This window comes from Brachyistius frenatus, unplaced genomic scaffold (assembly GCF_029030835.1).
Source record: "Brachyistius frenatus isolate BFR_SWC_R1_liver_20210118 unplaced genomic scaffold, ASM2903083v1 Contig_5, whole genome shotgun sequence".
NCBI classification, from domain to species: domain Eukaryota; kingdom Metazoa; phylum Chordata; class Actinopteri; family Embiotocidae; genus Brachyistius; species Brachyistius frenatus.
This window is the reverse complement of record NW_027210604.1, coordinates 411,854-426,083: the sequence shown is the minus strand read 5'-3', so window position 1 is coordinate 426,083 and position 14,230 is coordinate 411,854. Positions and strand designations below refer to the sequence as shown.

The 14,230-nt window shown below is 42.1% G+C and overlaps 1 protein-coding gene across 2 annotated transcripts in view; it reads left to right on the top strand.

Moving 5' to 3' along the window:
* Positions 1-14,230, top strand: part of gtf2ird1 (GTF2I repeat domain containing 1) — a 30,333-nt gene continuing 16,103 nt past the window's right edge. Inside the window, exons 1-8 of one of the 2 annotated variants that reach the window (XM_069716092.1) lie at positions 1-291; positions 6,548-6,677; positions 6,967-7,108; positions 8,302-8,478; positions 8,578-8,761; positions 10,834-11,141; positions 12,263-12,358; positions 13,869-13,952. In XM_069716092.1, coding sequence (XP_069572193.1) covers positions 6,552-6,677; positions 6,967-7,108; positions 8,302-8,478; positions 8,578-8,761; positions 10,834-11,141; positions 12,263-12,358; positions 13,869-13,952 — 1,117 coding nt within the window. In that variant the 5' untranslated portion in view covers positions 1-291; positions 6,548-6,551. Of the gene's footprint in view, positions 292-905; positions 1,009-6,547; positions 6,678-6,966; positions 7,109-8,301; positions 8,479-8,577; positions 8,762-10,833; positions 11,142-12,262; positions 12,359-13,868; positions 13,953-14,230 lie in introns of those variants that run through there. The other variant, XM_069716099.1, reaches the window with a different exon arrangement.

Below are 14,230 nucleotides of genomic sequence, written 5' to 3'. Positions count from 1 at the left end.
GAGAGAGAGAGAAGAAGAAAAAAAAAAAAAAAAAAAAAAAACCAGAAATAAACTCAGAAAAAAAAAATACACAAATAATAGACAACAACAACAACAAAAAAAAAGAAAAAAGAAAAAAGAAAAAAGAAGACGTGCCGTCGAAGTCGGCGGCGTTGATGTTCCGGATTACGATGTTTTTAGCAGACGGCGCCGCGACGGTGTCGGATGGTTTCTGATGGATTAAAAACCGGAGGAATAGAAACCTATTCCGGGATTGACGGCAGCAACAAGGCTATTTAATCGCTAATTGAGGTGAGATTTCGCCGGCTTCCCTTTTTTTTTTTTATTATTATTTTTTTATTCTTCTTCCGTGACGCGAACAGCTGCGGGGTTTGTGTGTTTATTCGGGCGGTTGTCCTGTTTTTTTTGTTTTGTTTTTTGTTTAGAAAATGACAAGATTATAACCTAATTTCGGGGAACCGAGGGTGGGTGAGAGAGAGAGAGAGAGAGAGAGAGAGGGAGAGAGAGAGAAAGGGGGAGGGAGAGAGAGAGAGATGAAAGTGCTAAACGAGAGAGAGAGAGAGAGAGAGGAGGGGAGGGGGGGGAGGGTGCTAGCGCGGTAGCAGCTAACGAAGCTAGTTAGCTTAGCTCAACCTTATGATGCTAACCGTTAGCTCATTAGTTGAGTTAAGACGCGGATTAAAAGGTGCTCGTTAGTTTGCAGTTAACTGAGTCTGGTCCCTTGTAACCTTGTCGGGGTGCTAGCACCGTATTTATGAATGTGTGTGTGTGTGTGGGGGGTGGAGGTGGTGGTGGTGGTGGTGGTGGAGGGGGGGGGGGGACAAAAAAAAAAAAAAAAAGGTTAACCCCCAGCTAGTACAACAAAAGCCAAGCTTTAAGCTAAATTAGCCAAACAAGGCGACACGTTTTGTTTTTGTTTTTGTTGTTGTTGTTTTTAAAAACTTCAGCGGAAAAAAAAAGAAGAAAGAATTGGGAATAAAAACCTCCAGCTGTGAACTAACGGCATCGGTGAGTTGATGCCGGTCTGAGCTTTTATTGAGGGGGGGGGGGGGGAGAAATGACTTTAAACCTTTATTGATCGATTATATTCATCTTGTACTGGAAGTCATAGTTTGTTTGTTTGTGTCAAACTATGAAACAGATCATCATTGTTGTTGAATGTGAAGCCAGCAGCATGGGAGTGGTGCAATTTAAACATGTTTTCCTCATTTTGTGTTTTATACAAGACACAAGTTTGTTGTTGTTGTTGTTGTTTAAAAACAGCTGACTGGAGTAAAAAAAAAAACTTTTTGCCAGCTGCAAGGAGACACATGACTTTTTTTTTTTCCTCTCCTTGATTTTTATTTATCTCGTCTCCTGTGCGTTTCAAAGGTTTCTCTCCCGGGTCCCCAAAAAGCTTCTTTTTTTTATTAAATTTTTTTTCCTCTCCACTCGTGTGATTAAATAGTTCTTCTTCCTGCCAGAAGTTTTTCCAGCACGAGAAGTTGTCACCCACAAAAATCCCACAGTTGGTCCTGAACGCGTGACGTTAAATCTGCTGTATGGAAACGGCATCGAGCCAGCTCAGTTCAAAAAAAATAAATAAAAGAAAATGACCCTTATTTGTAATTATTCAAATACTTAAGTTGTCCACGCGTCATACCGTCCAAAAAAAACCAACAACAACAAAGCGGGACGATAATAATAATAATCAACATTATTTGCGTGGCAGGTTTCACACAGGAAATGCAGCTCAAATCGCTTCCCAGCGAGAGAATTATGTGCACATAAAAAAAAACAGGAACATTTAAAAAGTATAGAAAAGAAACGAGACGCCTACAAACGACAAACCCAGATAAAACAATCCTAGAAATTATTCCTTGAATCTCAAATTTTCTGAATGTTTTGTTACACTTAATCATGATTTAACATCAGTTTTTTTAACGGCTGTATAAACGGGAAAAAACAAAAACAAACCGACCCTATAAAAAAAAGGAATCGCGTAGTCGTCAATATGTTTGAAACTCTCTGGGTTTCTTTGTTTGGCTTAGCAGCAGTTTTTAAAAACAACAAATCAGCTGTGACATAAGGACATAAGACGCAGGGCGTAAACAGAGGGATTATGTTTGTTGTTTGTTGAAATGAGAAGTTGGGCGGTAGCTGCCAAACCACACCCTGCCGTACTGTAAGTAGCAGGTGTGCTTTTGTTTTCCATTATTAACTTCAGTGAAATGTCGTTTTGTGTCGTTTACAAATTATTATAGGAGGAAGAAGTTCACCATTTAGCGATCCAGCCGTCAAAGCGGGCCACGTACCTCCCTAAAAAAACTTCAGCAGCAATTTTTCTAAACCAAACATCTGTAGCGAAGACCGTTTACACTTATAGGATTTAGGACCGTGTCCACGCAGGCTGCGCTTGATTGACACCTGTCTTGCATTAACGGGACGGGGGGGAGGAGGGGGGACTCAGTGGCCCAGTAACCAGCTGAAACCAGCCGGGTGTGGTTTCACTTTGGCACACATGCTGTACTCTTCATACCTGCTTGAATATAAATATATATATATAAATAAATAAAAACAGAGCAGAGGCCCTGTTGAGCCAGAATAATCGGAAAACACCTTTTGTGGGTTTGTTTTTTGTGCCTTCATGTCCTGGAGAACCTGCTCCGGTGACCTTGCGTGTTACCGCGCTATTACGACATACAATAATAGCGTTCAGGATTAACGGTTACGCACATTTCTTCAAACATAGTGGAAGTTCGCCCTATAGACCTTTTTTTTTTTTTATTATTTACCGTGGGAGCTTCTCTCAGCTCGTGCCGTGACCTTGAGCCACATGTGTGATCTCCATGAGAAGATGAATTTACAAGGACGAGTATCTTACGCGGTGGCCTTTTTCTGTGGCCTTAAGTGGACCATCACCAAGCGCGAGCTCGGACAACGGTAACATTTGACCGGGAGGCCGCGGCGCTTTCGTAAAGTTTTTTTTAAAAAAATTTTAATTCCCCTTAGTCATCACAAACCTTTATTATACGTAGCCTGGCTTCCTCAGCCACATTACCATCTCATCTAGTCTGCATCTGAGGCCCTGCAGAGATTTACTGCTTGGGTCGGATATGGATATGCAAAATGTAATGACCTTAATTATATATTACGCCAGTCTTAAGTACTTTTATGGCTCCATGCGTTTACGCACTTTTAGAAGAAAAAAAAAAAGACTTAGAAAAACAAGCTGTGATCAGTTTTTTGTTTTTTGTTGGTTTCAGAAATATTTCTTTGTAGCTCCCCTTTTGGTAAACAGTTTAATCCCATTACAGGCCGTTTTCGGGTCCCCTTAAACTGGATTTATTTTATTCACTTAAAGGTTGACTCCGAATGACAACTGCAGCAGTTTGCTGGAAAAAAACAAACCCTGCAAGATGCTTTTCATCATAACAAGATTGATAAAAACTTAAAAGACATGGAGGGTGCCTCAATAGCCCTGCTTCTTCTAATCATCTCTTCAGCAAAAAAAAAAAAAAGAAAAAATTCTCTGGAAATGCCCCTCGGCAGTTTTTTTTAAATTTTTTTTTACAGATAATCAGATTGTCTTTTTTTTTTTTTTTTTTTTTTTTTTACATGAACAGAACGTGAAGCAGCTGAAGACGGAAACTAAAGTCCTTTATGTTAAAAAGCTGTCGCTTCGACGAACCCACGGTTTTGTGTGTCCACAAAGTTTTTGTGTCATTCACTGTCAACAGAGCAACTGAGGGATTTGCATCAAAGAATCGTGTTGTTGTGTCTTTTTTTTTTAAATTTTTTTTTTTTTTCAGCTCCATAATAGACTGGTGGGTATTGTGCGTCGCTTTATTTATGACCTGCCGTTGCGCGCTGATCTGTTGAATATTCACTGAGAGCCATAACAGCGGTGTGACATTATGCTCGCGATTCCTCACGCAAAGCAATTGACATGGCATTATCCTGAGCCTTTGCTTTATCCCCACCCTCCTCCTCCTTTTCCTCCTCCTCCTCCTCCTCCTCGCTGCTTCCTTTTCCCTTTTAAATATGTGAGGGAAAGAGGCCATCTATTTTCGAGGCCATAATAATTTAGGAGGAGGGGGCTAATGTTTGCTGTGGCCTCAGGGGAGGCAGATTTAGATGGCCAATAGACTTGGCACGTTCAGACTGGTGCAGCTGAACCCCCCCCCCCCACCACCACCACCACCACCACCACCCCCTCCTCCTCTTCCCCTCGCTGCCTCTGTCTATCTCTCTCTACCTCTCTGTCCTCTCTCTATTGAGTCAGTGGTTTCGGGCTTGCCAGAGGCTAGTATAATGGTTCCCAGTGTCTGGAGAGATTAAAGGCCAGAGCTGCATTGTTCAAATGCCCCGAGATTAGTTTCCAAGGAGACGGGTTTCAGTTGCCATGAGAACATAGTGCATGGCTTTAGCCGAGCGGGTTTTTTTTTGTTGTTGTTGTTGTTTTTTTTTTCTTCAACACTTCCTATCTTTCTGCCTCTTCACTTTCATTTACACGCTCCATCTTGTTATTAGGAGTTCAGATGGATTTGTTATCGATAGGGTCGTTCTGCTGAAACACAGTTAAACCACAGTTCTGTACCGGCGGTCATTGCGCAAACTTAAAGACCTCCTATTGGGTCATCTTACATTTTCCTGTTCCATCTGTCAAGGTGTATGTAAAACAACGACATTAATAAATTAAATTATGAACAAAAGGCTCATATGACATCAGCTGAATTTTCCGATTTAATCTCATTTGACAAAGTCAAACTGTGCATTTCTGATTGTTTTCGCTTTTAGCAGCATGACTCTCGGGACAGATATTTTCTAGGGTTTTCCCTCATATTATAACGCACTTGTAATGACTACTTAATGTCAGTGTTTTTTTCACAGCACCTAAGTCACTCTAGCTTTACCATCAGCTTTGTTTTATCAATGTTCAGTGATTGTTTTCCAGCAGACAGTGTATTTTTTTAAAAACACTGTCATGATAGTAGTCCGTGGGGTACGCTAAACGAGAACAAACAGGCACGCAGGGCAGGAAGGCATCTTTTATAGGCATGCAGTAGGACAGGAAGTGTCCGAGGGTGTGGTTCTGCTTATGAACTTCAACTAGCTTCTGCTTGTGTTTCGTGCTAGTGTTAACATGCTAACACGCTAAATTAGGCTGGTGGACACGGCGCTGTCGCAGTCAGCATGCGAGCATGATGTCATCCCCCCGGTGCGGCCGGTATACGCTCTCGTTGGTAGAAGGCAAGGCAAGTTTATTTGTACAGCACATTTTGAACAACAAGGCAATTCAAAGGGCTTCACATAAAACCGTTAAAAGCATCAAAATACGAGGCAAAAGAAAAGGATGTCTAAAAAGTGTGAAGAACAGTGATTAAAACGTTAAAAACAGTGATTAAAACATTAAAAACAGTTATTAAAATATTAAGCAAGCTAAAAAATAAGGACCAAAGTTACAGCTCCATTTGAGACATCCTCAAATCTGGTTCAGTAAAAGGCAGCGAACAGAAAAGTCTTCAGTCTGGATTTTAAAGGAGCTGAGAGTCTCAGCAGACCTGCAGCTTTCTGGGAGTTTGTTCCAGATATGTGGAGCATAAAAACCGAGCGCTGCTTCTCCGTGTTTAGTTCTGACTCTGGGGACAGAAAGGAGACCAGCAGACGACCTGAGAGGGTCTGGATGGTTCGTGAAGGCAGCAGCAGATCAGAAATGTACTTTGGCCCTTAAACCAACTAGTGCTTTTTAAGCCAACAGCAGGATTTTAAAGTGGATTCTTTGTTGGACAGGAAGTCGGTGTGAAGACCTCTGAACTGGAGCGATGTGATCCAGTTTCTTGGTCTCAGTGAGGACTTCGAGCTGCAGCGGTCTGACTGACTTTTTACAGAGACCTGTGAACACACCGTTACAGTAGTCGAGTCTATTGAAGATAAACACATTTTTCCAAATCCTGTTGCGACATAAATCCTCGAAATATTTTTCAGGTGGTAGTGGGCTGATTTTGTAATTGTCTTAATACGGCTGTTCAGATTTGAGGTCTGAGTCGCCGACTCCACCTGGATTTCTGACTCGGTTTAGTGTCGGGTCTTTTTTTAACATCAGTGATTGAAGCTGACCGCTGACTTTCAATCGTTCTTCCTCGGCACCAAAAACAATTACTTCTGTTTTATCTTCATTTAATTGAACAAAATCACAGAAGCGTGGCAGGAGAGAGTAAAAAAAAAAAAAAAAAGCCCTCCACCTTCCTTCACATCATTCATCTTCCATCTATCAGCTTCATGTCAGCTCTTTATTTGCTTAAAGTCAAAACCACTGCATTTCAGCTGAACCTGCTTTGAATGCAGGTGACTGATGCACATGTACGTGAGGTGCGCCCTACCAACACACACACACACACACACACACACACACACACACACACACACACACACACACACACACACACACACACACACACACACACACACACACACACACACACACACACACACACACGGGGTTTTGTGTCTTATGTCACACCATGGGCCGCCTGCCTCCTGAACTGTGTTGATCTGGTCCCCGCAGAGGCATGGCTCAGATGAGGAAGCTGGCATGTGACGGCATCAGGACGAACTCCCGCGGCGAGCCTCAGGTCCCGCTGGTGTCGGCCAGACAGGAGATCCTCACCAGCCTGGTGTCTGCCCTCGACTCAGTGGTACGTTCAAGATCAAATCTGTTGTGCCTAAAAACAAGTGATTAACCGCTCCCGGCAAATACGTGGAAATCCACCCTAAAATAAAAAAAAAAAAAAAAAAAAAGCCTGTAAAATATAGTAAATATTTCTTGATTTTGTCAATTATGTCATTGAACAGCAGGGTGGCGTTAAGTCGTACACTGTTCTTCTGTGAATATCAGTGTTGTTAACGAAACCTCGTTTTACAGATGTCCTCCTCAAGAGTTTCTGGTAAATGACTTAAAGTAAACGCTCCCTGTGTTCTTGTCAGTGCATGGCGATGTCTAAGCTCAACGCCGAGGTGGCGTGCGTCACCGTGCACGAGGACAGCGTGATCGCCGTGGGCACGGAAAGGGGCCGAGTGTTCCTCAACTCCAGGAGGGAAATCCAAACAGACTTTTACAAGTTTTGTCGTAAGACACCCACCCTTTGTCTTTCTATCATTCGATCACTTTGCAGCTGTGAGCCAGTTATATAAAATGCACTCGTGTCACTCATGTGCTACCCCCCCACCCCTCCCTTCCCTTCCTCCTCCTCCAGGATTTTTTTTTTGCAGTTTTTGGTGATTAGAAGCAGAATCAGCCAAAAGCTTTAATAACTGCAGCAACTTGCATTTTTTTTTTTTTTCGCGCTCCGCATCAAATTACTTGCGACGTGAACAATCGAGTCAACGCAGCTGCAGTCCCACATTTCTGCCTTTCATCAGATAAAACGGTGTCTCAACAAACGGCTTTTGTCACGTCTCATTATGCATTATGATTTTTAACTTTACCGACGGTGCTTCGCTCCAATGTTGGTGCTGTTTGGAACAGTAAAGCACGCAATGGATGCACTTAGGAGGAGAAAAGTTTCATCTGTTTAAGGACAGAGCTCAAGATCATTCTTTAACATAATGAAACAGACTAAAGGAGCATTTCTGACCTCAGCACTGAAATGTTTAGACTATGATGACGACGTGCAGTTTTTTTCTACAGTAAACCTCGAAAGGAGGTGAAAGTGCTTCTGCGCCTTTACGAGAAAATACTTCAGCGTACCTCTTACATAACTTGTGACCTCTTTCATTGCGCTCTTATTTCAGATAAACAAACCAGCTCCACCTGTGGACCTTGAACAATTAGGCAAAACAGAAAACAATGGTCTCAGACTCCACAATGTTTCCGTACCAGTAAAACCAGCCTGTTTAAAGGGAACACGAGTGCTGCTTTGTTTAAAAAAGAAAGAAGTACAATAGAAGTGAACGTTTGTTTCTGGAGGACTTGAACTGAAATGGCTTCTCAATACATTTATTGAGACACATTGTTGGAAAAACAAGTCGTTTATTTTGTGTGCACTATTTTTCCAAAAGGTGACATACTGTATGCATTACTTCAAGAAACAACCCTCTCAATCATTCTAACCTTTTAAGACAAAAAGCAGACTCTGTTTGGGGTAAAAATAAAAAAGTAGTGAAGAAAACAAAGCTGCTTTTCTCTTAAGATGTTTCTGGAGCCCCCCCAAAAAAATCTGTTATTCAAACCCACAAGAATCAGAAATATTCATGTGCACTTTTTTCAAATTTCTTTAATGTTACTGGTATGTGACTTATTTTGTGTGTGTTTGGCTGCAGGGGCGCCGTACCTGCAAAATGCGCCCACAGCAAACGCCCATACCAAAGACCAGGAAGGTGATCTGAGCAAACTGAGTAAAGATGGTGAGCACGGGAAACCGAGAGCGCCGTCAGATCCCCAATCCAACGTCTTTGTTCTGAGGAAGATGGTGGAGGAAGTCTTCACTGTGCTTTACAGTAAGAAGTCCATCAAAGACGTTTGAAGTCGTAGGCTGCCGCTTTTATATCCTTTTATGTAGGAAAAGAAACACTCACCCTTCACGATGTGATGTGCAGGTGAGGCTGTGGGAAAGAGCAGCCTGGTCCCCGTGCCTTATGAGTGGATCCAGAAGGACCCCGGCTGTGTGGTGGCCCACGGTCTGCCCGAGGGCGTCGCCCTGAAAAAGCCCTCCGAGTACGACACCAAGACGCTGATGAAGATCCTGGAGCAGAGCCACCGCATTCAGTTCACAGCGAAAAGGTGAGCGTGTCGAAAGACCCGCCGCCGTGTTGTCGGAAGCAGCTGTTCGGCATAACGGATTGAACGTTTGAACACTTGTATCACATGATGAAAAGCAGCTGTTTTGCTTCGAAGAGCTCCAAAATGAAAACAAAGTTTGCTGTTGTCAGTTTAGCCTCTAATGCTTTGCAGAGATATCGTGTGTGTGTGTGTGTGTGTGTGTGTGTGTGTGTGTGTGTGTGTGTGTGTGTGTGTGTGTGTGTGTGTGTGTGTGTGTGTGGGTGGAAGCACGGCGTTGCCTTGGATTCTTGTGTAGTCAGTTATTGGTAGCAGACGGCCTGCAGTGTATCAGTTATGGGCAGACAAGGGTTTTTAATCCAGCACTCTCTTAGGTTGCATATTAGTCTCCCTGCAACATATTCAACAGTAACCTTTAATAAATAACAGAATCTACCGCAGCAGCTGGTCGAGGAGCCGGCACGTGGATTTTGTCAACTGCAGCAGAAAGCCTGTTCACAATATGTATTAAAGGAACATAATGAGTCTCGGCTGCATCATTTATACTCTATAGAGGCTTCATCTGATGCCTCTTACCCACAATCCAATGCTCCTCTTGGTAGGAGCGCTGTACAGCCTTGTGTTTATACATTAATGTTTCCTGCCCTGTTTGTGGGATTGTTACATTTCAACAATAAAGTCAGGTAGGAAGCATTCAGACCCAAACAACCTTTCGCTAAACAACACAAGGTTCCTCGTTATTATCTTTTGACCAATCCTGACTTTTCATAATCATGTCCACCAGCTTATGTGCTCATGTTTTTTTTTCTACTTGGGGAACATTGCTAAATAAAGATGGCTACGGATGAGATAGAAATGAATATTCATTGTAGGAACGCTTTTTTTTTTTTTTTTTTTTTTTTTTTTTACCTGTTTGAGTCAACCTGCTTTGAAACTGTCCAAAAGTACAGCTGTTTGATTTTGTTTTAACTGGACATGTTTGAGATATTTGAGATCCTTACACGGTCAAACACCCCGGCCCGGTATGTTTGCCGACCTCCCTCATTCGGTCGAAAATTCCTGTCTGTCTGTCGAAGCTGTTTTAAAACTGGAGGTGACCGACCTCTTCAAGCTCTCGGTTTATTGAAAGCTGTCCTCTTTGTCGTTCTCTATATTCTTTATGAAAGCGTTTTTTTATTCAGACAGGCTCCTATTCCTTTTTATTGCCGTCTGTGTTTTGAACTTTTGTACTTGTTGTGTCTGCGTCTCTGTTTGTCCGTTGTCGCCCTGATTTTAACTTCTCCGCTGCTTGTCTTGCCGCTTCATTCACTTTGTGATTTTATATCTGTGAAAAGGTGCTTTAAAAAAATTATTTACTTACTTACAAATTAAATATGAGCCAAAAAAAAAATTCCATTTTGAGTAACACATCAATGAATTTAAAGGCTTTTCAGATACCAAAAAACACCACACAGCATTTATAACGCTATTAAGAGAAGATTTGACAAACTTGGAAAGTTTGGCAAAAAAATGGAAGTGACAGAAATCATTGAATCCTTGTTTGTCATAGTCGCCTTGTAAACCAGTAGTTTGTGTCGGAAGTGTTTTCCGTCACATCACCAGATTGTATCACAAGACTGAGAGCCACAGTATTTTGTCTTTGTCCTTTTTTTGTAGTCATACAAGGTTGAACATCTTAATTACATCGTTTTTGAATCACGAGCTGCTAAAAACCAGATGTCAACATTTAGCCGATTCTGATTTGAAGCATGAAAGTTCTTTGACTCTCCTCTTTGTGAGTTAATATCAACTGTCACATGCCTTTGCACACAACAAATTGGGGATTTCCTATGTCTGCCACTGTGTAATGAAATTGAATATGAACAGTCTGAGCATAATGTGCTGCACGTCATTCGTTTGGTCTGTTTACTGCCCGTTTCCTCGGGCAGGCACAGGACTAGAAGCAAGAAGTAAAGAGCTGAAATACCATTTAACAAATACCAAATAAAGTTATCAAGGGGAAGTCGTAACCAAACGGATACGTTTGTCCTAAAATGAGCCAATTAATCTCTTCTGCCTTCTGTCTCCATTCGCAGGCAACCAGAGGATTTGTCTCGAGAAGCCAAACCCAGCACAGATGTCAATCACAACACTTCCGCCGCCGCCATCACACAAAGCAGCCACAGTGTGGGGAAGAGCGCCGCCTCGGTCGTCACGTCGTCAAGTCCCGCCGCTTCCAGCAACTCCGTTCTGTCCAACTTCCTGTACGGCATGCCCATGTCCTCCAAACCCCACCCCGACAGCAAGCTGGACTTCAAGCCCATGTCCCTCCTCAACCTGGGCAAGGACAGGCTGGCCAACTGGACCGACAAGAGCACCTCTGTCAAGGACTGTGCCAACAGCGGTAAGTCGGGCGGGATGAAGACGTCATGCTTCTTCATTTTATGTCTTTTTTTCCAGCCAATGTTTTGTGTGAATTTGAAAAGTTCGAATTTTGGTGAATAAAGCATTGACTGTTTATAAAAGTGTTCGCATTGACTGTTTATAAAAGTGTTCGTAGTTTCGGGGTTCTTAAAAAAATTAGCTTGATGTGGAAATGCCTTAAGCTGTAATACCATCGAGGGCCAGTAGATGCTGGCTCCAGAAAGCCTCCCGCTTCACAGAATCCCATTTAACGTCTTTCATGAAATTTAATGAAAATATAAGTTATTTCGGTGTTCTTAGCTAAATTCGCTCTGTCTTATTAGTTTTCTGGTTAATAATCCCGTCATTAATTCAAAAATAAGCCTCAGAAAGATGTTTTTTGGGGCGTGTCTGTTTGATTGACAAGCCTGTGGTGCAGTCAGGTTACAACGAGTGGTAGGCGGGAAGTAGTATCGTCGGGTATCCAATCAGGTCGAGTCAGATGCACCGCTCGCTCCTCCCCCAGCTCGTCCAAATATGGTCACTTCCTGCTCCGAACCGCTCCGAACTAGCATGGACGGCGCCGGCCAAAATCAAAACCAAAAGGGCGTCGCTGTTGGTTGCCGCTCGGAATAGACTTAAAATTCAAGATTGATACAACACTCATAATAATGATCTTAATAATAAGAAGTAAAATCTCTATATGAAAAGAGATATTTCAGACTACGCGCTTCATCCGATGCCTCCGGTGTGCCTTTAAATTTGCAGTCTGCTTTGAAGTCGATTCATTATTTCCTCCCATTATTTCATTCAAGCAGCCCACTCCCCCCTTTTCCTCATTATACTCCCATCTGTAAAGGAAGCGTTGGAGTCACAGCCCGGTGGTCAGGTGCATTCACTTACTTCATACCTACTCAAATGTAGGAAAAAACAATACAAATCAGGACCCTGGAAAAATGGTTTGATTCTTTAGCCTGTGAATCTTTGCATTTAATTAATTAAGGCGGGTGAATGTTTGGAGTGCCGAACGTGTGGATGCTTAGCAAAACTTCTGCCCGACATAAATTGAACTGAACATATTGAATTTGTATTGCATCTTTTTTTTATTTTTATTTTTTTTAGATGAGACAACACGACTACCTGGTGAGCAAGGCCAAAGCCCTCCTGGCATCCACATCTCTAAGAGGCTACTCTTCTCCATCGTGCATGAAAAATCAGGTAGGTTTGGAATATATTACCGAGCAGACAGACGCAGTGTGCTTTATTCTGAAAGCATAACATCCATGATTGATGGGGGCTGTTAAAGTTAGACAGGCCTGAGCACGTAAAAAATAAAAAAAATAATGACATCTTTGGTCTCCGGCATAAAAAAAATTTAAAAAAATGATGCAGTGCATTTGTATGTGTGGCTAATGTGTGCGTCGGATATATTGAGTGACAGAGCGTTTTGTACGCTCTTTGAAAATCACCAATAAAGAGCCCACATTTGACGACGACATCAACAATTTTCATTGTACAAATGTTCCCAATATTTCCTTCAGATTTCCTCTTAAGTGGCTTCAAATTTAGATTAAAGGCTCCCACAGTGCCTCAGCGACGGTATCACACCTACACTGTTTCAAAGCACTGATTTATTTTTTTATTTTTTTTAATAGCTGCATTATAATAGTATTTAGTTCCACTTGAACAATGTTTTTCCGCCACACTGACTTCATAATGATGGAAGAGAACATCAATATTTCTCTCATGAAGCTACAGCCAGCAGCCAGGTACCTTTTGTTTAGCATAAAGTGTGTGTGTGGGGAGGAAGGGGGGAGGGAGGGGGGTAAATAGCTGGACTGACTCTGACCAGAGGAAACAAAATCCACCTGCCGGCATCTCTAGAGCTCAAAGCTCGCTGATTAATACATGGTGTCTCTTTTTTAAGCAGCAGAAAAAGAGTTGTGGTTTTTACAGAGTTTTTTGCCTCACGGTTCCTTCCTAGATCACACTTTGTTTTAGTTTTTTTGTACAAGTTAAATAGCTAATGGACAGGATAAGGAATCGGTACAATAGAGGGACAAGCTCAGGTTGGACGGTTTCTGGAGACAAAGATGTAAAAAGTGACTTTGTCTGTAGACGTGTGGACCCGAGAGGTAGAGCTGTTTAAATTTGAGTTACCATTTCTCAAAATGTAATATTTTCCATGTAGTTTGAGGTCGTGAAAAAACATTTTGATCCCTGACAAGTTTGTTTTTCATCCTTAAGTCTCAACGTACTAATATTTCTAATGTCTTGGGTTATTAATGATGAAAACAAAAGGAAATCGACTTCAAGATATTCATGTCGTTATTAGCCTCGAAGCTGCAGCATCAGTCGGGCTTCAACATGTTATCACAGGCTCATACGGCAGACGTGAATATGGTTTGTTTCACGGCGTCTCTTTTGTGATCTTGCTGGGATTTGCAGACTGACGGAGGCCGAGCATTGTTTACTGAACCGAGGCTGAACTGCACTAACTCCTAGCCACTAATGGCTAAGCTACTAAGATGTCAAGAGTAATCCTTTAAGAAGATTGTACTCATTTACCGAGTTGACATTGAGTAGATGGAAAAGATTAATTTCAGATCTTTAGCGCTGCTGTGAAATAAAACGCGTTTGAGTGAGAAAGCTTCACTTTAAAGTCTCTGTTTTATTGTCCATAAAACATTGACAGGAGCTTCTTTTTTTTTTTTTTTTTGTCTTGCAGAAAAATGGGACTCGTTCATTCGGGAAACGGAAGACATCAACACATTGAGAGAATGCGTTCAGATCTTGTTCAACAGCAGATACGGTGAGGAGAGTTTGATTTTGTTTAGGCGTCGGTATAAAAATGTAAAAAAAAATGTACCTCCTGCCTCCTCAAACAATTGTTCACACGCAGCCGTGATCCTGCGCATATCTGCGGGCGTTGATAGATTGGGGTCAGTGCCGCGGTTTGATCACCAGACGTGCATTCGCAACGACGGTGAAGAAACACAGAGCCGGTTATAAGTTGGCTTCTTTTAAATATTTGCATTGTTTCGCCACTTATTTGTAAGCGCTCAAAGAACCAGCTGCACGACACGTACC